The following is a 21,760-nucleotide window of genomic DNA, read 5'->3' on the forward strand; positions in this document are numbered from 1 at the left end:
CCCAGAACGTGCCCGTTACCGTTATTTGCGGCCGATCGGATCGACGAGCGCGAGAATGCACATTCCGAAGGATACGTGCGAAATGTGGGGGAAGTGCAACTGCGTCGCAGCATTGCGCATACGCCACGGAGGCCGGCTGGCATTTCCGCATGTGGGAATGCAACGAAAGCGAAAAGCAAGTGGTAAAAAAAAAGCATAACCAAAACGAATCTGGAAACGAAACCGAAACCGAACCCCACTCAGAATAAGAATAAGAATCGGAATCGGAATCAGAGTCAGAAACGTAACAATCTGAACCCATAAAAAGTCGGCCGAAAGTGTGCATTGACCGAGAGAGCGGCTAAAAATACCCGAAAAAGAACGTAACACAAACGATCTGATAAAATAAGAATCAGAACGTACGACGATGACGCCCGATCCAGAACAACCGTTAAGTGCTCCTCCCCAAATGATGCTGCAACAGGGTGAGCGAAAGAGAGGGCGAGAGCGCTGCCGAAAGAGACGGAGGCAGAGCCGAACGAAAACGAGAGGGAAAGTTCTTCACTTTCGCTTATACGAAAGTCAAGAATCCTAGAGGCCTAAACCATTGGAAATAATACATCAGTAAAAGTTCGGGAAAATCGTATAATTCCACTAAATATTCTTGTACATCTAATTTATGTGACATAATGTTAACCTATTCCTATTTCATTCAGAACACATCACTTTATGTAAAAACATAATATTTTAAAAACCTTTGAATGGAATGCCCTCAATATGAGCACTAAACTTGGCTGTTTATTTCTTTCTACAACCAGTTCTTAAGGAATGTTATGTTATCAATTAAAATCCAGTGGAATAAAACACCACGAGGTGCATTTGAATATTATTCAATACACAAATTTCTTAAGCTTTTAAATGTCTCGCCTTTCCATTGCACAACGAACCTGTCATTCTAGACTTTTATGTTGGCCTTAACGCTTTTTAGAACAACGTATAGTAAACAGTAGTAGAAAATAAAAGTACTAGTAGCGACTGAAAAAGAAGGTCAAGTCATATATATGTACATAAGTACTTAGATAATATTTTAGCATGTTCATGTTTTGTGAGACTAAAATAAAGAGATATTTGCATTTCTCTACCGCTTACTATAGGTAGGTTACCAATCACTGTTGTATTTCTTGAGCTCCAGTAGGAAACTCCAACCCCTCGCAACAGTATAAATCTTAAGTTGCTTAAATTCCACATACAATATTTGAATTGTTTTATGGGTCTGGTAAACTTGTTTATGGATCCCCATAAACATTAGAAGCTGCTAATCGTGCGCAGCTATCAAGAAGTGCGTTGCCCTGGTTGGAAAACCCCCGGCAACAAGGTTCAAGTTCTCACTCACTTTCACTGCCACCGGCGGCCGTCAAGTCAAACTATTACTACCTTATTACATTTCCAAGGTGTGTTGATAAGACGTTTAGACTGTTCAACTACCAGTATTTGCCATGGCTTTATCATGAGCCGGCCAGCATGTGGCTGTGAGTCAGAAAAAGCGAGACAATTATGTTGAAGTTCATTAAGATTCGGAGGCGGCGCCATGAAACTATAAATGCCAACTCTTAAGGTCTGACGTCCGTTGCGAGCCCCATTGATAAAAAATATATTTCTGAATGCCCGGCGCGCCCTGCCGCTTACGCAAAACTCCTGCAAACTGCAAACGGATCCCGATCCCGAACCCAAAACCCCATACTCCATACCCAAGACCCAAGAAATCAGAAATCCCGATCCGCTCTCTCACCCCCCATTCGAAGTGAAGAGCGGCAGTCTGAGCGGCAACCGGCAACCTGAGCCGATCCGAAGCGCCGATCCTCGATTTTTGAAGCGCGTATAAAAGCTTGGCTACGTCGGCAATGAAAGCTCATTGTGCGCTCGCCACTCGTGATTATCAGGTAACGTCGATCGGACGGACGGGTTTACATTCAGCAAGTTTTTCGGTTTGCCCGCCAAAAAAAAACACGTATACGTAGTGTTGCAGCCAGAGAGGTGCTCGAGGTGCCTTATTGATCTATTGAGGATTGTGATCCTAGAACGCCACTAAAATGAGTTCAAAGGTAAGTTCTAGATGACTAAGGCAAATTTATTTGTTTGAAGAATCGATTTTCGGGGGGTTTTGGTTTTATTTTGAAACTATTTCGGTTAGCTTATTTCAATAGTTTTAAAAATTGCTCAGCTTTAATAAATAATCATAAAAATACTAAACATTTAGTTCCCATAATGGGCCATACTGCACTTATGTAGTCCTTTAAATCATATTTTCATTGATTCAACCAAATGGTTGAACAAAATTGAACCTAGACACTTCCAGTATAAGGTGGACTTTTCCACATTAAGTGCCAAAATTTTCCAAGCAAATAACTGTCTTCTAAGAACACTCCACTTTAATTACTTAAATTAGCTTCGCGCCAGAAAGTGGGTGTGTATAATTAACAGGCTGTCAGCTAAAAATATCAATATAAACAAATGCGCTTTTGTTCTCCACGGGCAACAGCATAATGCCCGCACCGATTCCGATTCGTATTCCGATTCGGATTCAGATTCATATGGGGGAGCGAGTGCTAAACAGACTGGAGTGTCACCGCAAGGTGCGAAATGCGAAATGCAAAATGCGGAAATGCCTACCTGCGAGGCGCATTACATAATTTCCACTTCAGCTCCGGCGCTCTGTAATGTCGGGGAAGTTTCGGTCATTAAAAGCGGCAATTTAATTTTACCATTTGGCCGCGTCGACTTGCAAATGCGCTCCAGTTTATGTTTCGATCGTGAATCGATCGATATTGACCCAGTTAATGGGCGGCATAATCCGGTGCGTGGGAGTCGGCGACGTCATCCAGGCATCCCGTCGCCCGACACCCGGCACCCAGCTGTCGTCATCCGAAGTGGTTTATCCAGATGTGTCCAGAGATGCGATCCAGATTCGGATTGAAAAGCCAAAGCAGGGCAGAGTGCAGCCGGTTAGAGGATCGTTGTAACACTTATGCGATAAATTCTGAGCGTCAGCGATTTATAATTAGGCGCCGGCGGAGGCCGGTTGGGTGTTTAATTTGGAATACACTCATACTCACAGTTGTCTTGCCTTTCCTCCCGCTCCTCCTCCATTGCAGTTGAATATGTGCCGCTGGATGCTGCTGGTCCTCGGAGTCTGCTGCCTGATGGGCAGCTCGTCGGGCAGCTTCTGCTCCCTGGAGCGGATGAAGAAGTTCGCGATGGAGGCCTGCGAGCACCTGTTCCAGGCGGACGAGGGTGGTCGTCGCGACAGGAGGTCCATTGGGTATCCGCACCACCATCTTAATGGAATTGGATGTAAGTATCAGCTCTTAGATCCTTCGATTTTCCATCATAGAATGTTCCTAGTTATCATCATGATCATAGTATAGTATCATAGTTATCAGATGATCAATTTGGAAGTTTGGTTCCAACTATAGAATAACGTAAAAAACTCAATGACAATATCCACCTTAGATCTGTAAGGAAAAGATTAAAATATTGGATTAGCGAGTTAATAAGGTCAGAGTGTCAGTCAACCCGACAATTGCATTCGGAACTGCATATCGAAAACACGTTTTATAAGTGTGTAGATTGCAATTAATACGCGCACTACGCCGGCATTTGCATAAAGCAGTTCCGATGCAAAAGTTAACCGATTTCAAGGCGCAGGTTCAAGATCAATTTGCTCACTGGCAATGTTTTCCCCTTTTCAGCCGGCAAAACGGTCCACAAGCACCACTATATCAGCCGGAGCAGTTATCCAATGGGTGGCTACCTGAAGGTGACCGGGCATCACTTCAAGCGCCTCAGCGAACTGGACATCTTTCCGCGCTACAAGCCCATTAAGCCGCACCACGAGAAGAAGAATCGCTTCAAGAGGGATCACTCGAGCAGGTCCTACAACAACATCCCCTACTGCTGTTTAAACCAGTGCGAGGAGGAGTTCTTCTGCTAAGAGGTCTCCAGTGCCATGCTCCATGTCGGTGCCATCTGGTCAGAGTCTTCTGAATCCGTCCATAGTTATAGTTAGGTTATTGATGTACATTCTACAAGTCGCGCTCACTCTTATAGAGTACCTTATTTGTGCCCATGGACATGCTTCCATGGACACAAATCCATTTACAGTATTTATACACTTAGATCGATTTTGAATAAACAATCGAATACGGCAATTGATCGGAACTAAAGTAGTTTTTATGAAGACAAGTGTACAATTAAAAATCATTAACAATCAGAATTTCACAGCATATAAGGCTTAGATGACGCTTATTCATTAAAATCATAAAATGTTACAAACTTGGACTTAAAAATTCCTAACATTATTACAATCGTAGTACAAGCGTCTCAATATGGCTGACAAATCTTTGTTCTATTACAAGCTATTAATCACTCAATGGTTTAAACATAATAACACCATAATTTGACTTAATAGGTCGTACATCTTACGTGAAAACAAAAATTACACCCAATAATAAATTAAACAATAGATTAAACAGACAGCTTGAGCCAGGGAATCAGCCTATATGGAGCTTATATAGTAGGCGCCCTTGCAAACGTTGCATTTGTACTTGCGGCAGTTCTTCTCGCTAACTGGCTCCAGAGATCGAAAGTATTTGGATACCACCATCAAGATATCCTCCCGGCGTCTTTGAAGCAAATCTTCGCCGAAATCATCAAAGGTTTTAACGCAATGCATTAGAATGCGATAGAGGACCGCCTCAGTAGACACGAACGTATTCAGCGAGCGATCAATGGAATCCACGTTCTCCTCTACGAAAGTGCGGGTCATCTGCATTAGGAGTTGTACTGCCTGATCGCTGAAGTACCTGGCCATGGCCTCCAAAACGTCCGTTAAGCTGGCCAGATTGCCGATATGCTCCACGAATTTTCTGCCGAATTTCTGCGCCAGCACATCCATATTGATCAGCATCTGCCCGCCACTGCTGAGGCTCAGTATTTGGGGCAACAAAGTGGTGGCCACTGTGAGTCCCTGACTTAGATGCGAGTTGATATTGTGAAGGCTGAGGAGTGCCTCCTTAAAAGGAATTTCGTTTAGGGTTCTCACAATATCAAATTGGCCAGCTTCATTGTGGAGCTTCACTGTTTCCTGGGAGATTCGATCAAAGACTTTTCTGTTGATACAAGAATGATGAGGGAAACTATGTGATTACCTGGTGGGATTAACTTGCCTGGATTGATTTCGAAGTGCTCGCCTCAAGGAAGACCCGTTGGTAGCCTTGGAAGCGATGCGCATATTGTTGATTGAATGAGTGAATATGACCAAGTGCGAGGCCATCTGCAGCATGTCCAAGCTGTTTATGGCTTGATTATCACCAAGTTTCTGAGAAAGCGAAATGAAGTAATAAAATAGTGTATTTTTTTAAGGATGGATCCTTACCAAATACAGATCATAAACACCACTGGCTACACCCGTTCCGGCGATGACCACTGAGGCTCCATTTATCCCCCTAACGGCCAACTGAGCAGCGGGATTAACTTTGTACCCGGCTCCTGCAGCGGTGGACAGAGCTTTAGTGGCCCCGGTGGCACCCAGACCCACAACGCCACCTGCTACGCCCAACCAAGAGCTGCGTGCCTCGGTATCCGTAATGCAGGTGGACTGCCCGTGCCGTCGGCGATCAATGAGATGGGAAGCAGAGCGCAGGGTGCTGTAGATTCCGGTGGCCACGCCCACAGCGGTGGCGGCAATCACGAGGGGAGCGCCCAGAGGCACAGCCAGAGCTGCCGCCGCCGGAACAGTGGACACCAGGCTACCCACAGTGGCGACTTTATCGCCAGCATTCAGTAATTTATATCTGGCGCGCGCTGCAGGCGTTGGGTGGACCATCAACTGGACGCCCGGCTCCTCGTCACCGGTGAACGTGTAAATTCCTTGGCTAGGGGCGATCATTAAGCCCTTGGGCAGAGTGTTCCGGAAGACGAACTGCTCCCAATTGGAGTACACCCGTGCATTTTCGTCTACAAAAATCATGCAGCAGGCGGCGCTGTTCTCGCCCTTCATGCAGCGCCGGGTGCGAAAAACGGGGTGACAGGAATAGTTGGTGGACTGTAGGGCCGATTCCGGGTCTGTATCCGGCGTGACCAGCACGTAAATAATGGCGGAGAGCAATGTGCCGTTGGTGTAACAACGCTGCTTCCAAATATTCCGGAAAAGCTGCTCCCGCTTTCGTTGAATCGCCTTGACATTGCGGTCGTCATCCTCGCAAATGAGGCTATCTATCTTTTGCTTGAGAACATCCCCTTGATCTGGAGCTAATCTGTAGGTTATGTACTGTTTTACCAGGTACGATTATTCAAGTAATTGCATAACATACGAATCCCAAATAATTTCCGAACGCAGCCCACTGCTGAAGCCAAAATCCCTTTGCACTTCGTACGCAGTGCGAGAATTTTGAGTATTTTCTGTTTTCTCCATGTCATAAAACTTCTATATTTTAGAAATCCTTGCACTATTCATCTGCAGCGAAAGTTTAATACACTTACTTTAATTTAGAGACTGTAGTATAGTGGGAAATCAATGTTAAAATGTTTCTTTCGTTTCCATGACAATTCAACAAAGCTGGCGCCAAATTATCGAGAGCTAATCGATGTTCCAAGCTCCACGATATAAATTTATCAATCGATACCGCGTAATTTTAAATAATACATTTTGAAAATACTATATTTATTACACTGTAGATACTCATAATTTTACCGTACGATTATTCAATTTATTTAGTTAGCATGTGCAATATCATTGGACTTAGAGTAAATTACTCTTGAAATTCCCTTTAATGACCTCAATATGACTTAACAGCAAAACAAATGCTTATTCCCATTAGAACTACAATACCAGAAAAAAAAGATTTTTAATATGGGAGTTTTATTTTAAATATACACTTAAGAGTTAGTCATACAAAAACATTGCTAAGGCCACGGTTAAGTCTATTTAAGAGTTGGGCAGTCAAAAGGGACATTGGCAAGCGATTTTCCTGGTGAAAAATCATCAACAAGATTAGTTAACAACGAATTAAAAGGTAAATAAAATGAAATTAAATACAAGTATTGCATTGAAGTTGTGAGTCTATCAGTTGGTTATCAGTTAAAACAGTGGTTTATCTTAACAAAATTCGAACAATTGAAACTGGCTGCCATTAAAATCGAGCAATAAGAAGTCCTAGGACCAGCCGCCTGTAAGCTTGTGGAAGAGCTCCTCGTTGAGGGTCTGGTTATTGTCCTTGGACCGCATCGACATGAAGATGTAGCCACCGATGAACTCGTGCACCACCTTGCAGTCGGCCGAGTGACAGGAGAAGACCACATTCTCGTCTTCGAACTGGATCATCATGCACTTAATGTTCCAGTTGACGTTCCATGCCTTCATGTTGTTGTATCGCCAGGTCTTGATGTGATCCCCCGAGCTCAGATCCATGCGCATTATGCGGTTGTGGGCAACGCCGAGCAGCTCCTCCTTTCGGTGCCCGTCAAACTTGATGATGAACAGGCTTACTCCAAAGTCTGGTAACGACCGCCAGGCTTGAATGTACTTCAGTTTTGAATCCAAGGCATTTAGCTCCCTAACGTTGGCATGTGCTTCAAGGATCCGCTGAACTGCCTTGTTGGACAGTTTACGGACGATCTTGGGCGATAGGTAATCAATTGCTTCAACGGAGCGAGGATCTATGTTCACATGCACTCCGTGTGCTGGTCGCTGCATCTGCAGTAACGAGAGTATGCTATCCACTTCACCCTCGTACGAGCTATCCGCCAGGGATCTTCCCTTGGCCGCCAAACGACAAGCGGCCATCCACTTGGCGTACTGCTGCTCGTTCTCGCAGCGCACCCACACCTCGCTGTTGGTTCCATGGCCACCGTCCGGAGAAACTTCCAGGCGAATGGCATACTTTCCTTGGGACAGGTTTACATCCGGGGTCACTTCGCAGCCCTTCAGGTTGATGCTTATGGCAGGCGCAACACGTCGCGACTCTTCGGCGTTCTTGAACAGGTGTAAGTGCAGATCCCGGTAGGTGAAGTAGTATCGCTTGTAGCCGCGCAGCGTGAATCTTTGCGGCTTCAGGTACCGCAAATAGTCGGATAGCTCCGGTATGCGTGTAATGTTCCTCGAATCTCCGCCGTAGTCCGGCCCCTCCAGCGTAATCTGGAGCTCTTTGAGTGCCGAATCTATCTCATCTTCGTTGTCATTCTCCTGACTGGAAGTTTCAATGCCGGAGTCCACTGCACCACCCTGTGGTGTATGATTTACGTGGTGGTTCACCTGAAACTGAAGGGCGGCGAACATAAGGCTCTCCTCCTCTGTGCAATCCAGCTCTTCGTTAAGCACACTCCACTTCGCCTGCTCGTACAGCTGATTGATGCGCACCTGGTCGCACTTGGGATTTAAGTCGAAAAAGGTGAAGTACTTGAAGCGCAGGCACAGCGTGTCGTACTCCCGTATGCCCTGTTCCATGATGGACAGCGACGAGTCCAGCCAGCCCACGTTCAGGCGCGCCTTCTCCACCAGCGACTTGGGGCGCAACAGAAGGGCTCGCACATCCGCGCAGGGTGTGGGCGGAGAGGTGGCCAAATTCTCCTGGAAATCGCCAAGACTGGAGGAGCTTGAATCGTACGAGGCGTAGCCGAGCTGGCTCTGTTTCCAGGTGCCTGGGGAAGGTGAGACAGCGCGCACTGGCGAGCGGGCCCGGTGATTGTGTGGCGACAGAGGAGCGCAGAAGAAGGATCCTGGTGCAGAAGGCTTGTCCAGGCTGCCCGTGCTTCCGCCTTCGCCATGAAACGAAGTGCTGATGGGCACAAACGAGTTGGTGTCCGCAGCAGGCTGTAGGTAAGTGGTGCCATCGGGCTCAGCGATTGGCACTCGCTTCTGATGCGGCACCTGGGCGAAGTTGCGCTTCAGGTGCTCGGCTTCCAGAGGTTTGCACAGGGACAACTCCTCCGGGTAGCGGATATCCAATTGCTTGCACAGATTAACCACCGCCGAAAACGTCTTCACGGAGTAATCCACCCGACAGTCCAAGTACCTCAAGTCCGGCAGCTGCACCCGCAGTATCTTGTGCATGGGCGTGAAGTGGAGCACGCTGTCTGCTTGGACACCATACTGGTCCAGCGTCAATTTGGTTCTGCTGAGCCAAACATTCCGCGCCGGCCACCACAGAGCATGATCCGACCAGTCCTTGGGATTCTCCGGATCCACCAGTTGCAGCATGATGCCCCCAATGTGCTGGTCACCGCGCACGCGCATTGTCTTCTCCAGTGCCAGATCCGTGATGAAGATCCGCAGATTCCACGAGTTCTCGCCGACGTGGATCATGGTTCTGCAGTGATGTCACCTGTCCCACTTTCTGCTGCCTGTCTGGGGCGTTTCTAGGTCGTCCTTGGTGGGTCGCCCACTGCAAAATCGAGAGTTTTCCACCGATCGGCGCACAGATGGTCGTCAAATTCGCATTTCCCGCACTGTGACGCAATCCACGGGTCGAAAATTCACTGCAGTTGCGTTGCCTAGCCCGCAATGTTTCCGGATCCGGGCAATTGCATCGATTCGTTTCGCTTGCGTAAATAGATCAACTAAAGAAAATTCAGTCCATTGAAAAAGAAAGCGCCGAACTGGTTTACCCACTCGCGATGCTATCGATGTATCTCTGTCTTGTTTTCCGAATCACTATCGATTATTGAGTTGATGTAACCCGATAGCAAAAGATATTTCTTCGATTAATATTTAATTATCTGCGCGAACAAGTTTTGAAATTCATTTCAATTTAATGTGGTGCATTTTTTAAAAAATAAAAAAGAATTTTAAATTTTTCTGCGGAGAAGCATTATTTATTTAATTTTTGTCACCATTAAATGAAAACTGTACTCAAAAGTGAATGTATTATTTTAGGTATAAAATAAAACTAAATGAAAACTAATGCCTTTCCTATTTCTTATTCTTAACTGTTACTTGTAAAGTAAAAAGGGTATAAATTGTTTTATGAATAGAATGTAACACGTACATATACCATAGTACTTGATTATTTCATTATCACTATCCGAGCTGATCTGGTAATTTCTATCCTTACGTGTGTCCTTACGTATGTCCGTATGAACGTTGAGATCTCGGGAACTATAAAGGCTAGAAAGTTGAGATTAAGCATGTAGATTCTAGTGCGCAAGTTTGTTTCGGAACGCAAACATTTTTTACAATCACAAAAGGACCGATAATTATTGATTGCTCACGCATTGGATATTGTAGTGACACACAAAAATATGGGTTACCCTTGAATGATTTTTAAAAAATTTATTTAGAAAATAAGCCACTACCGCTTTTGGCTGTTGATGGGCTCTCGGTAATCAAATTAAATTGACTTCATTTGAGCCCAATTGGACAAATTGGATAGAGACACGCAGGGTAATTCCAAACGGAGGCCTCTATAAAAGCCCGGATTGCTAGTAGGGTTATCAGCATACGATCGACTCAAAAATGGGACAGCCCAATTTCCGACGTGCCATGGGGCACATTTCGTTGGTGGTGGCACTGATTTGCACAACCTGTTTCCAAGTGGAAGGACTACCGCATCCGCCGGCCACGTCGCCGGCACCGATGATGGAACGGATGGTGGAGCAGGCCTACGACGATAAGTTCGACAACGTCGATCTGGACGAGATCCTTAACCAAGAGCGGCTGTTAATCAACTACATAAGGTGCCTGGAGGGCACCGGTCCCTGCACCCCCGATGCCAAGATGCTGAAGGGTAAGTCCAAGTCTCACTTCAATAAATCTGGGTAATACGCAATCGTTTGTAGAGATCCTACCCGATGCAATCCAAACCGATTGCACCAAGTGCACGGAGAAGCAACGGTATGGTGCTGAAAAGGTGACCCGTCATCTCATCGACAACCGACCCACCGACTGGGAGCGTCTGGAGAAGATCTATGATCCCGAGGGAACCTACCGCATCAAATACCAGGAGATGAAGGCCAACGCCAATGCGGAGCCTTGATCAACTTCTACTTTACGCCGTTGTTAACTTTAGTGTTTATGTTGCTTTAATTAACGAATAAACTGCAGAGAAGCTTCAACCTTTGACCTTTTTAAAAGTATCCAGACAGTAAGATTCAACAATAGATTGTTCATTACCCAAATCTGGATTATTTTACAAGATATTAGTCAAACAACTTTAATTAATAGTTGCAGATCTATATTTAGTTAGGAGAAATAATAAACTGTATATTTTTGTTTTAAGAAACTTCCGCTTTTCAACAACAAGGAAACCTCCATTTTAAAAGGTTTTGCTTTTTTAGTTCACATTTTTAATGGTAAAATAATTTTAATAGATAACAACTTGCTCTGATAAAAAAAAGTTTATAAAATTTAACTTAGTTAAACTTACTTAAAAAGGGACACAAGTTGTCTCGATTCCCCAATTCGATAGACGAGCAATCGGAGGCGTCATGGCAACCAGTTCCTAGGAGCCCCGATTCCGGATTTGGCCCCAACAACGCAGCAGTCGGCGGAGCAAACAATAAACAAACATCAGACATCAAACATCAAACAACTGGCGTAACCACAGCAGCAGGCACTTGGTTTTCAGTTACATTTCGACTTCGCCTCGCACCGGCTCTCCATCTGTTTCTATACACTAAACATCCGAATTGGCCTCTGAAAATTACTAGCTTTCTCTAGCTAACCCAGTGATAATCCTCCGGAGCAGCGGCAGGATCTTAGATGGTATCGCCGCGCAAGCCGGCATCGTCCCACGGCCCAAGAGCATCCCATTCGGAAACGAACAATCTGATGGCGTGGGTAGAGTCGGCATCTTCGGGAACAGCCACCATCTAAAATCTCCCCTAAATCCCTTTTCTAGAGCGTCGGCAAAGAGCTGTGAGAGCCTATTCTCGGCCAGCTCCCGGGAGTCGGCCAGCCTGATCTACCAGCGAAGCAAGCCGCCTCCGCAACAACGTGGCGCCTTAAAGGCTTCCGGCAGTATGAGCTCGCAGAACCACAGCGAGATCCATCAGCGGGTCATGTCCGCGAGGAATCTGCGCGCCAAGACCTTCCAGAACCAACTGGCCGATGCCCAGGCGGAGATCGCCAATCTGGCGCACGAGAACCGCATGCTGCGCACCCTCCACAAACGCCAGTCCTCGGCGCTGAACAAGTACGAGTCCAACAACGCCGAGCTGCCCACTTTGCTCCGCTCCCACGCCGAGGAGCTGCGCGTGTGGCAAACCAAGCACCGCAATCTGCAGGCTGTGAACAAGGATCTGGAGCTTAAGCTCAAGCAGAAGGAGGCCATCATACTGTCGCTGAGTGATGAGAACAAACACTACAGCAAGCTCAACAAGGAGAAGTATGTAATAAAACCAATAGATGATTAACTTGTTGATAGACTTATGCTAGTCGCACTTCCAACTTTCTTTTCCTATTTGACCTCCATGGATATGTATAAAATAGTACAATATTGCTTTCTATTTAGGAATCTCGACGAGCGCCAAAAGCTTCAGGAAAAGCTGAAAGCTCTGGAGCTGCGTCTGGAGGAGAAGGACAACGACATGAAGCTGTTGGCCCGCAAGGTGCAGCTGGAGTCCAAGAACGTCCGCCAGCAACTGCTTAACGAGCAAAGGAAGGGCAAGGAGGTGATGCTGAAGCTGGAGAAAGCCAAGCTGGAGATCAGTGGATATCGCAAGCTGGAGGAGTACACGGTGGGTATTATGAGTATTTCAACCGTGACATATTTTAAATTTTGAGCCTTCAGCTCGGCACCGACAAGGTCAATCCCTTGTCCTCCGGAAGACGAACAAAACGAAGTGGCATCGCCGAGGAGCCGGAGAGGATCGACAAGGTGGAGAAGTCACTGGAGATGCTGGACAAGGCCATCGAGAAGAACAACCAGAGCGAGTTTACCGCTTTGACGGATGTGATGGAGTCGGAATCGTTCTACGACTTCGAGAAGGACAGTGCCGAGGACAAGAGTGGTCCAAACACTCCACCCAGTCAAGTCGAACGACAGGTGGGAGGGCGCGGCGGCAAGCTTATCCTGCCGCCGGCCACGAACCAGGCCAAGATGGGTCAGAACGTCAGTCGGTCCACTCTGAGCCAAGTGCTCTCGGCGCAGGGAAAGATTCCGGTATCTTCTGGCAAATCCGGTAAATCACGAATTGCCGTTGCAGTGCCCAAGATGGAAATTGTCCAGGTCAGCAAGCGTCGTGAGCCGGAGATCTTGTCCAGATTGGCTTCCGCCGAAGCCAAGCCCAAGCAGAAATCACTGAAATCTCTGGAGTACGAGTACGAGGACGACTATGAGCCGGCTGGCGAGGATGATGAGGATGATGCGTACGGCCTGATGAACAAGATGTGCGAGACGGGGGAGGAACACGAGGACAACAGCGAAGAGAATGCCAACGATAACAGTCTAGTGAAATACGGTGCATACCTGGATAACAAGAGCAGCGAGGGCGATCCTCTAGAGGAATCGACGGAGGAGTTCGACGGAACTGATGGCGAACAAACGCAGCGCAGCGAAGATGAGGTGACTTCCGCCCTTGTAACTCCTTTCCAGTCATAGTCTTTAAATGTTTTCTCAGTCCCAGGACAACAGCGTACGTGCTCCGCGTCTGAAGGAGAACATGTCCAGCCTGCGCAAGCAGATCTCGGATGACTACAAGGAGCGCGAGAGCTTCCTGAAGACGTTCTGCCGCCAGGCCAGCAACAGCAATATGCGCGACGATCCTGCGCCCAAGAAGAGGAACAGCATCGCTACCGGAGCAGCGGCCAGTAGCCACATGACCGGCAGTCGTAAGCACGCCCTCTTGGCCGCTTTGAAAACAATCGACGACAACAAGAGTCAGGACTAGAGTACACTGCATTAGTTTCACCCATGTCCAGTTCAAGTTAGTCCTTAAGCGGTGTTGAGTTATATATATATTTTTCAAGCTGAGGCTCGTGCGTCCGGTCCAGCTGGAGCAGCTGCATCAGTGCCTGGCCAAGATGGATCGAATCCAGCCCTTGATGCAGTTGCTCCAGAGCCGGCCGCACGGACGTTGATTAAATTTTAATATAAACATATTTGTGTTTTGTATATAACTGCAAGGATTGCCATTTACATGTCCACATTAATCATTTCCGTCAATCTTAGAGAAAAGATAGATCAGACTATTGTCATATAGCTGACATAAGATAACGAAAAACAAATGGAAATGGAATGTTGTTTTTGATCATAAAAACATTTAATTTTGTTATATCTACATTTTATACAGCAAAATATCTAAGAATTGTGCATTAATCACTTTTCAGAACAAAATCAGGCAGTCTGCTTTCCCCGCACCTTGCTGATGGCTCGCGATACCTTCTTGCGGAGCTCCTTTTGGCGCCGCTCCTTGGAAGCCATCTTCTCCCGCTTCTTCTCGCGGTAGTTCTTAATGCGCTTCTTCATTTCCATGCGTTCACGTTGCCGCTTGTCCTTAAAGTTGGTCTCGATCATCTTCATCATCTTAGACACCTTCTGCTCGTACGGTGAGTTAACCACGGCCACGCGCTCCAGCGCCGCCTTTGGATTCTCCGGCCCCAGCTTGGGCTTGTCCTTGTACGGCAGCGCCCTTTGAAGGGCTTTGGGTATGGTGAGTGGGCGGAAGATCTTCTCCTTGCGCACGACCGTTGTGTACATGCTGTCGGGCTGGGCTGCATTTTGCACTGCCCTTTCCCGCTTCAGTTGACCGAGCGTCTTCATGCCCTGCCACTGGCTCTTCTGGTCCAGAGGCAGCAGGAGTGAGGTAACAGGAGCATAGAACCGAGGCACCTCCACACGGAACCAGGTGCGGCAGAAGACAATGTCGCTCAGAAGAATCTTGTCCTCGAATGTGGCACGATAAGAGCCTTCGGGCGTGTGGTGAGCCTTCTTGATCTGTCCACGTATTCCGGATACTGTTTTGATCTTGGCTCCTTCGAACTTTGCCACTTCCAGGGAGGAGTTAAACATGTCCTTCACAAAAGCGGTCTTCTTGTAGATCTTAAACGGGTGTCCCACCAGCTTCAGCTTCTTCATGATCTGCGAGGATTTATCCAGCTCGGTGACACAGCCTGTGGCCGCTATCCGAAAGCCAAGACGACGCATCTCCTCCTGATCCTGACGCACAGTCTGCAAGGCCAGGAAACCAGTATTTTGAGGCGTTATCGGACCCCAGAAGGTCATGCTGCAGGTGACATGATTAGGTGTATATTTAAGGTAGCGTTGTCGGAAGTTGTCCTCCACCTTGGCATAGATTGCCACTGTTTGGAAACGGCGCCAACCCATCGAGATGATTAAAGGATCACCTGTTTTGAGGATCTTCTTGTACCAGCGGTGCTTCTTCACCTTGCAGTTAACATAGCCAACGTTCTCCTCGGTCATGTTTAAGGCACCAACCAGTACCGGATAGCTGGCATCGAAATTCTCCACAAACTCGGCGGGGAGCTGCTTGAAACCGAGGCGGACGTAAAGACCTGGGCGATAACCCTCGATCTGAATGCGGAACTCATTGTCCAGGTGGGCAAACTCGCTCTTGTTTAGCTCGCTCTGCCGCTGAGCCTCCGCCTTGAGGTCCTCGTAGAAAGAGTGATCGCCAGTAATTCGACCATTATCCTCTTCCTTTCCCTCGCCACTGTTGTCGTACTCCGCATCGAATTTCGCCTTTAACTTTAATTTTTTTGCCATCAGCTCTGCCTTGGTGAGATTTTCCTCCTCTACGCGGGTCATCTTGCGCTTGGCTGCTGAGGGTTCCTCAGGTTTTGAATTCTCTTCATCCGATTCTTCACCATCTTCTGTTTTGGGTTTGCCGCTGTGCTGCTCGCCCGTCTCCAAATCCTCAAAGTCCCCGTACACTTCGCTTTCTGCGTCACTCATGTCGTCCATCTTCAGTAGATTTTCAGCATCCTCGCTGGCCTTCCACTTGCCGGTAACGAAGCAGTTCTTGATAAGTTCCTTGTTGTCTTCCGCCAGCCAATCCCGAGTGGCATCTGAAATATTAAGTGTAAATATGTTGACCATTCTTAAATAAAAATATTAGGCTGACGAACTTACCTCCCTGATACTCGAAAAAACACCGCTCGTCCTTATCCCTAATGTCCTTGTCTGATTGCTGCTGGCTTTGCTTTTTAGCAGCCACCCGGAAAAGACCACCCAGCTCTTCATCTGAGTCACCATCTCCTTCTGCTTCTGCCTCCTGACGACTATGTTCACTCTGATTATAAACACCGTAGACAAGACGCATCAGGTTTTTGGACTCCGAGTGACGTTGGAGAAAAGCATCGCGGGCCTTTTGTGCCAGATTAGTCTTCCAGCTCATGTTGCTAGCCAGGACGCGAGCCTCCTCATCGTCCGAATCGGATTCGTTGGATGTTTTCACATTTCCCAGGCTCTGATACTCCTCATCGCCAGAAGAAGCATCTTCCTCCTCAGCATCCTCCTCCTCCTCACTGTTCTCCCCACGCCAATCGTCAGCATCGAACTCATCCTGCTGATCCTCACTGTCAGCAGCATCCAGACCAGAGTCCTCTCCATCGTCATCCTCATCCTCACTACTTTCGGCCTCTTCATCCTCTTCGGCGTCCTGATCATTGCGGAAGTCCTTGGACTTGATTGGCTGGGCATCTGAAAAGAGTCGGAACTCTTGCTGCTCCATCTGCTCGTCGATAGTGGCCTTCTTATCGATAAGCTTGTTCACCAGCTCCGCTTGCTCGGCAGCCTCAGCGGTCTGCTCCTGTTCCTTGTGCGAATGCGATCCCTGTAGCTCAATGTAGACCGCATCCTTGTCGTAAACAATGCCACCGACTCCCGACATGGGAGCGTAAAGTAATCGTTCTTTCTCTAGCAAACTCCGTTTCTTTTCTGTCCCAGGCAGGGGGCATGGATCGGGTATAACATTCAATTCATCAATGCGGGAATCCCCCAGGCCAGCAATATGCACCATGTGTTCCTGCTTGAGAGGAACTCCTCGAACATAGCCATAGAGTACAACCTCACGATCACATTTGGGATCCCGGCGAACGCGATCCGTGTTTGTCACATCCTCAATACGGTCTACCAGCAGATAACTATGAGCTCCTCGCCACTGCAACGGGCGGAACTTCATTACGGAGATGAAGCGTCCTAGGTTTTTGACTTCGTTCCGCAGGTACTCGCCGTGAAGCAGACCGGAAAGGTAGAACAGCTTGGCGCCGTCGTAGACCTCCGTCCAAAAACGATGCTTTAGCTCCTTCTTCCGCTTCCTCAGCTGTTTGGGGTTCTTGATCATGTCCAGATGGGTAAGTACGCCCATTATCTTGGGCATGCCGTGCACCTGGCATATGTTTAGGAACTCGAAAATCTCCATTTCGAAGCCGTAGCTCGCGTCGCAAAGCAGCAGGACCAGGTCGGCGCATTTGGCCACATCGATCATGGAGTTGACATCGTTGTTGCACTCCAACAGGGTGATCCGGCGCTTCTTGGAGGTCACAATAGTGATGGGACCCTTTATATCAGTGACATTCGTCCGCGTAAAGCTTTTGATTAGGTCCTTAATCAACGTAGTCTTGCCCACTTTGGGCGGTCCCACCACGGCAATTAGTACGGGTGGCGGTACGTCCGGAGTTTGATCCACAAGCGGAATATGCTGCTTCTTGGCCGTGAGGTCCTCCTTACGTCGGAAGTTTCTCTCTGCACGCTGCGCCGAGTTGATGGCGAACGCTTTGGGGTTCCTCTGCCTGGCGGTCAACTCGGGCTCCTTCTGGTTGGAGTCCTTCTTGGCCTTTAGCTTCTTCTTGTCCGCCTTTACGCCGGATTGGCGGGCTCGGTGCTGCTTTCGCTTGTCCTGGCCGGCATCGTCGGCCATTGTTACAGCGGTTAAATATCTACAATTGTTAAATTATCCGCTGTTTACGCGCTGCACGTGGAGCAAGTGTTGCCAGATTGGGATCAGCTCTATCTGGATTGGTTTTATCCAGCCCTGAATACCTATCGTAGATTTAAAAAAAATCGAACCAATTAACATGTTTTTGTTTGGATTTGCTTAAATACACATATTTTTTTTATTGTTGTTTACGAAATTTATTGAATAAAGTTTATATACTAAAATAATACATACATAATAATATTAATCGAGAAATACTGTTGGTAGGTCTCATAGAGATTTGTTTGTAGCTCATATAAACTAAACCAAAATCGACACATAAACCATGTGAATAAAATAAATTAAATATCGCAATTTTCAATCCCATCGTCATCAGAGAACTCAGGAAAAATAGTAGACAAACACGGAAACACTTGCAACACAAATTATAAAAGATTGTAATTCATTCAATTCTCAAGTCAAATTTTTAATTACTCACGTTTTTAACATTCTTCTTAATACAACAACAACAGAGAAACATAGAAGGTGCATTTTGACTAACGTTTCTGTGATATTGTTTCTACAATATTTAAATAACATAAAGGTATTGAAACAGTGTCTCCCACCTCTAATGGTATTTTCCCCAGTGTCATCACTACCTTGCGGCGTTTCGTTGTGAGCGCTTTTTCGGTATTTCGCCCCATATACGGTCACACTTCTGCACTGTGGATTTTTCGCAATTTGATATTAATTTTATTCGATCGGCTCGGGCAAAATGTACCGCACTCAGATCTGCAGGCCCTAAGCAGACGACTGAGGTTCCACTCTAATCCATTCGCAGCTGCATCCTTTCACCTGCGCAGGTGAAACACAAGAACGGCAACCAGAGCCCTGGTGAAACAGAGGCGGCGAAGGAGTGTCCAAGAAGGGGGAGGAGCAGTGCGGCGGAAGGCAAAAGTCTTTTAAGGCGAACCAACGCACAAAAGCCAGGTAACCAGAGATAAAATCTGGAAAATCTGAGATTTTCAGCCGGTTGAAAAGGAGGCGAAATCCCAGGGCAGTTGCAAGTCATGCGGGGTTGTGGGCTGTGGGTGGTGGTGGCCTGTCCCCCTTGCAAACCCTTCGTTCGCCGACCTTGCCCTTCTATCGATTTCCGAAAAATTGCATCAAGCCAGATGCACAGAAAATCACAGCTGAAGGTTAAACTTTTGTATCGGATCAGGGCCAAAACCAAACACCACCACCGACCGATTTCTTTATTCTTTGTTCCTCACGAGGCGCAGACGAATTCAAGAATAAAGAACAGCCAGTCGCCACATATATACTCATTCACGTATATATATGTAGTTAAAAAACGACTGGCATACATTATTTCTTGTCATACATATATATGTTTAAAAACATAATAGCACAGGGCCATTTACCTTTAGTTTTGTAGGAATGGAAAGTCCTTGTGAATCCGAAAGTTCGCTGGACGGCGGCACCATGCTGCCACCAAGCCCAGTTTCTCGGGAGCAGCTCCAGAAAAGGATCGAATCGCTTACCCAGCAGAACAAGTAAGTCACTGACAATCAATTCAATGTAATTTTACCAGAAATAATCTGACTACGCTTCTAGGGTGCTGAAAGCCGAGCTGGATACCTTCAAGACCAAGTGCAAAGTGGTGCAAGAGGAGAATCGCTGCCTCAAGCAAGCCTCAGTCATCATTGTTAGTATAACGTATATCGTATAACAATAGTAAATATGTTTCAGAAATGTTGTCTTTTGGTCAAATTCAATTTCGGCACCAGATAACTTTCTTTTGCTTTGGTTATAATACCAAAATATAACTATACATTTTGAGATCTGTTATATATTCACCAGTTCAATATGACCCCGAACCTCCTAGTACAATTTTAATTTCATTTAACTTTGTTTCCTTTTACAGCAAGCCAAAGCCGAGCAGGAGGAAGAGTACATCTCAAACACGCTGCTAAAGAAGATACAGGCACTCAAAAAGGAGAAGGAGACTCTGGCGCACCACTACGAGCGCGAGGAGGAGTGTCTGACCAACGATCTCTCCCGGAAGCTCGACCAGCTGCGTCAGGAGAAATGCAAGCTGGAGCAGACACTTGAGCAGGAACAGGAATGCCTCGTCAACAAGCTCATGCGCAAGATTGAGAAGCTCCAGGCGGAGACGGACAACAAGCAGACGAACCTCGAGCAGTTGCGCCGCGAAATGGTCGAGTTGGAGAACACGCTTGAGCAGGAACAGGAGGCTCTTGTAAACAAGCTGTGGAAGCGCATGGACAAGCTGGAAACCGAGAAGCGTTCGCTGCAAATCAAGCTGGATCAGCCTGTTTCCGATCCGACCACGCCACGAGACATCACAAACAACGCCCATGCCAACGGTGGCGATACGGCCACCAGTTTGAGTGCCCATATCCAGATTCTGCGTTCCGAAGTGCTCCGCTATCGCTCCGACCTGGCGACCGCCCAGAAGGAGGCTACCATCAAAACACAGCAGTATGCGCAGGAAGAGAAGTCCATTCGCGAGGAAAACGCGCGTCTTCAACGCAAGCTAAAACAGGAGGTGGAACGCCGCGAAGCTCTATGCCGGCACCTCTCTGAATCGGAATCCTCGCTGGAAATGGACGAGGAACGCTTTTACAACGAGAACCTGATGGGCGGCGGTTCGTTTGCTGTAGCGACGGCAGCAGCCGCGGCCGCAGCTTCGGCGGTGAGTGCCCAGCGTCAACGCACCATCAGCAGTCCCGTTTCCCACAGTCCCTCGAGTAGCCGACCTCTAAGTCCGGGCACGGCGGTGCAAAACCGCTGCTATGCCTGCGGCCAGCTTGTGGTGAGTGCGAAATGTAAATTGTTGATTTCCAGATTTTTAAATTCAAAATTCTTCATTCAGAATCGCCGTGCCAGCGAGCGCTTCATCAAGCCAGCACTGCCAACGCCCATGCTGGGCCTGAACACTTCCGCACCCAACGTGCTGACCTCAACGAACCCACTGCTGGGCATTTTGGGAACCGGCAGCTCCTCTTCGTCTGCGTCCGTGTCAGCTGGGAATGCCGCTGGCGGCTTTCTTTCGAATCTGGGAGGTGAACGCCTAAGCCTTGGCTCGTCGAATTCGGCTGGGGGCAGTGCCACCTTCTTGGCCGGCGGCGGAGGTGGAGGTCTGCTGGCCCAGCTCACTGGCAACTCCAGCGCTTCGTCGTCGTCGTCCAATTTGATGAACATCAGCCTGAACAACTCGTCCAGCGGCAATCTTGTTAACAGCAGCAGCAACTCCTCACTGTCGGCGTTCACGCCAACAAATCCGCCCAGCTCGGCGGCTACGGCCTTCATCCAGCCAGCCAGTCCCATGGACACGTCCACCTGCAAGGACTAGGAGGATGCAGTAGCTCTCCCACAGGGATACCGAAAAATCATGACTTATTTCACTTCACACACCACACGAAAACACACTATATTCATAAACACGCACGCATGCAAGCAACCAGTTTAACGACCCTAAAAACATAAGAAAACACAGAAACAAAAGATGAGAAAGTAACTATCGTAAGCTTCTCCAGGGCGACTCAAAGTCGCCTCATTTATATATGGTTAATATGTATATGTATGTTCTATTTGATCAAAATCTCTTAAAACCTTTCAATAACGGAATTCCTAGGCGAACGAATATTTAGCGCTAATGTTTAAGATTTGAATGTTTTCTAATTTCGCTCGGTTCCAGTTAAAGTTAAGTGAAACACAGCTAATAATGAGATATGGAGGATATAGAGGATGAGGATGGACAGCACACGCTAACCAGATCGTATGAATTTATAAGAAGGGTGAATTCTATTCATGTCGAAACCATTTTCCCACAATTCCTTCGCATGTGGGCCTAAAAATTTTGAAGTATGTTTATGTAAGCCAA

At 47.3% G+C, this 21,760-nt stretch overlaps 7 protein-coding genes across 9 annotated transcripts; 4 read left to right on the forward strand and 3 right to left on the reverse strand.

Annotated features, from left to right (window-relative positions):
* The first annotated feature begins 1,885 nt into the window (after positions 1-1,885).
* On the forward strand, positions 1,886-4,197 carry LOC6534369. Its single transcript, XM_002095011.4, has 3 exons — positions 1,886-2,081; positions 3,132-3,330; positions 3,729-4,197. The coding sequence occupies exons 1-3, from the start codon at positions 2,070-2,072 to the stop codon at positions 3,968-3,970; spliced, it is 453 nt and encodes a 150-aa protein (XP_002095047.2). The 5' UTR covers positions 1,886-2,069; the 3' UTR covers positions 3,971-4,197.
* Positions 4,188-6,605, reverse strand: LOC6534370. 2 transcript variants are annotated; one of them, XM_039373515.2, is made up of 5 exons: positions 6,520-6,605; positions 6,351-6,463; positions 5,414-6,293; positions 5,205-5,356; positions 4,188-5,147 (listed from the first exon to the last, which is right to left on the reverse strand). In XM_039373515.2, exons 2-5 carry the CDS (start codon positions 6,449-6,451, stop codon positions 4,535-4,537), a joined length of 1,746 nt encoding a protein of 581 aa, XP_039229449.1. In that variant the 5' UTR covers positions 6,452-6,463; positions 6,520-6,605; the 3' UTR covers positions 4,188-4,534. The 2 variants fall into 2 exon arrangements, with proteins under 2 accessions (XP_039229449.1, XP_002095048.2); XM_002095012.4 differs by having other exon boundaries at positions 6,351-6,605.
* A 274-nt stretch (positions 6,606-6,879) lies between these two features.
* LOC6534371 (unc-112-related protein) lies at positions 6,880-9,656 on the reverse strand. Its single transcript, XM_002095013.4, has one exon. The coding sequence runs from the start codon at positions 9,338-9,340 to the stop codon at positions 7,193-7,195; it is 2,148 nt and encodes a 715-aa protein (XP_002095049.1). The 5' UTR covers positions 9,341-9,656; the 3' UTR covers positions 6,880-7,192.
* Positions 9,657-10,465: 809 nt separating this feature from the next.
* LOC6534372 (putative odorant-binding protein A10) lies at positions 10,466-11,088 on the forward strand. The gene is made up of 2 exons (XM_002095014.3): positions 10,466-10,760; positions 10,813-11,088. Exons 1-2 carry the CDS (start codon positions 10,490-10,492, stop codon positions 11,007-11,009), a joined length of 468 nt encoding a protein of 155 aa, XP_002095050.1. The 5' UTR covers positions 10,466-10,489; the 3' UTR covers positions 11,010-11,088.
* A 431-nt stretch (positions 11,089-11,519) lies between these two features.
* LOC6534373 (protein MLP1) lies at positions 11,520-14,074 on the forward strand. The gene is made up of 5 exons (XM_002095015.3): positions 11,520-11,808; positions 11,874-12,359; positions 12,486-12,711; positions 12,765-13,538; positions 13,594-14,074. Exons 1-5 carry the CDS (start codon positions 11,735-11,737, stop codon positions 13,861-13,863), a joined length of 1,830 nt encoding a protein of 609 aa, XP_002095051.2. The 5' UTR covers positions 11,520-11,734; the 3' UTR covers positions 13,864-14,074.
* A 139-nt stretch (positions 14,075-14,213) lies between these two features.
* Positions 14,214-17,940, reverse strand: LOC6534374 (ribosome biogenesis protein BMS1 homolog). The gene is made up of 2 exons (XM_002095016.4): positions 16,065-17,940; positions 14,214-16,000 (listed from the first exon to the last, which is right to left on the reverse strand). The coding sequence occupies exons 1-2, from the start codon at positions 17,851-17,853 to the stop codon at positions 14,310-14,312; spliced, it is 3,480 nt and encodes a 1,159-aa protein (XP_002095052.1). The 5' UTR covers positions 17,854-17,940; the 3' UTR covers positions 14,214-14,309.
* A 599-nt stretch (positions 17,941-18,539) lies between these two features.
* LOC6534375 (coiled-coil domain-containing protein 6) lies at positions 18,540-21,540 on the forward strand. 2 transcript variants are annotated; one of them, XM_015195108.3, is made up of 5 exons: positions 18,540-18,840; positions 19,281-19,406; positions 19,468-19,558; positions 19,778-20,689; positions 20,750-21,540. In XM_015195108.3, the coding sequence occupies exons 2-5, from the start codon at positions 19,291-19,293 to the stop codon at positions 21,227-21,229; spliced, it is 1,599 nt and encodes a 532-aa protein (XP_015050594.1). In that variant the 5' UTR covers positions 18,540-18,840; positions 19,281-19,290; the 3' UTR covers positions 21,230-21,540. The 2 variants fall into 2 exon arrangements, with proteins under 2 accessions (XP_015050594.1, XP_002095053.1); XM_002095017.4 differs by having other exon boundaries at positions 19,289-19,406.
* The last annotated feature ends 220 nt before the right edge of the window (positions 21,541-21,760 follow it).

Source organism: Drosophila yakuba, chromosome 3L (assembly GCF_016746365.2).
Source record: "Drosophila yakuba strain Tai18E2 chromosome 3L, Prin_Dyak_Tai18E2_2.1, whole genome shotgun sequence".
In the NCBI taxonomy this organism is placed as follows: domain Eukaryota; kingdom Metazoa; phylum Arthropoda; class Insecta; order Diptera; family Drosophilidae; genus Drosophila; species Drosophila yakuba.

Excerpts from the sequence above, each read along its gene's own strand:
- LOC6534374 (XM_002095016.4), bottom strand. The coding sequence starts at position 17,853 with ATGGCCGACGATGCCGGCCAGGACAAGCGAAAGCAGCACCGAGCCCGC. Across the intron at positions 16,001-16,064 it reads TTTTTTCGAGTATCAGGGAG|ATGCCACTCGGGATTGGCTG; the intron begins GTAAGTTCGTCA and ends TTAATATTTCAG.
- LOC6534371 (XM_002095013.4), bottom strand. The coding sequence starts at position 9,340 with ATGATCCACGTCGGCGAGAACTCGTGGAATCTGCGGATCTTCATCACG.
- LOC6534372 (XM_002095014.3), top strand. The coding sequence starts at position 10,490 with ATGGGACAGCCCAATTTCCGACGTGCCATGGGGCACATTTCGTTGGTG. Across the intron at positions 10,761-10,812 it reads CGATGCCAAGATGCTGAAGG|AGATCCTACCCGATGCAATC; the intron begins GTAAGTCCAAGT and ends AATCGTTTGTAG.
- LOC6534370 (XM_039373515.2), bottom strand. The coding sequence starts at position 6,451 with ATGGAGAAAACAGAAAATACTCAAAATTCTCGCACTGCGTACGAAGTG. Across the intron at positions 5,357-5,413 it reads GTGTTTATGATCTGTATTTG|AAACTTGGTGATAATCAAGC; the intron begins GTAAGGATCCAT and ends TCGCTTTCTCAG. Across the intron at positions 5,148-5,204 it reads GCACTTCGAAATCAATCCAG|AAAAGTCTTTGATCGAATCT; the intron begins GCAAGTTAATCC and ends TTGTATCAACAG.
- LOC6534375 (XM_015195108.3), top strand. The coding sequence starts at position 19,291 with ATGGAAAGTCCTTGTGAATCCGAAAGTTCGCTGGACGGCGGCACCATG. Across the intron at positions 19,407-19,467 it reads TCGCTTACCCAGCAGAACAA|GGTGCTGAAAGCCGAGCTGG; the intron begins GTAAGTCACTGA and ends CTACGCTTCTAG. Across the intron at positions 20,690-20,749 it reads ATGCCTGCGGCCAGCTTGTG|AATCGCCGTGCCAGCGAGCG; the intron begins GTGAGTGCGAAA and ends TTCTTCATTCAG.
- LOC6534373 (XM_002095015.3), top strand. The coding sequence starts at position 11,735 with ATGGTATCGCCGCGCAAGCCGGCATCGTCCCACGGCCCAAGAGCATCC. Across the intron at positions 11,809-11,873 it reads GAAACGAACAATCTGATGGC|AGCGTCGGCAAAGAGCTGTG; the intron begins GTGGGTAGAGTC and ends TCCCTTTTCTAG. Across the intron at positions 13,539-13,593 it reads CGCAGCGCAGCGAAGATGAG|TCCCAGGACAACAGCGTACG; the intron begins GTGACTTCCGCC and ends ATGTTTTCTCAG.
- LOC6534369 (XM_002095011.4), top strand. Across the intron at positions 3,331-3,728 it reads CCATCTTAATGGAATTGGAT|CCGGCAAAACGGTCCACAAG; the intron begins GTAAGTATCAGC and ends TCCCCTTTTCAG.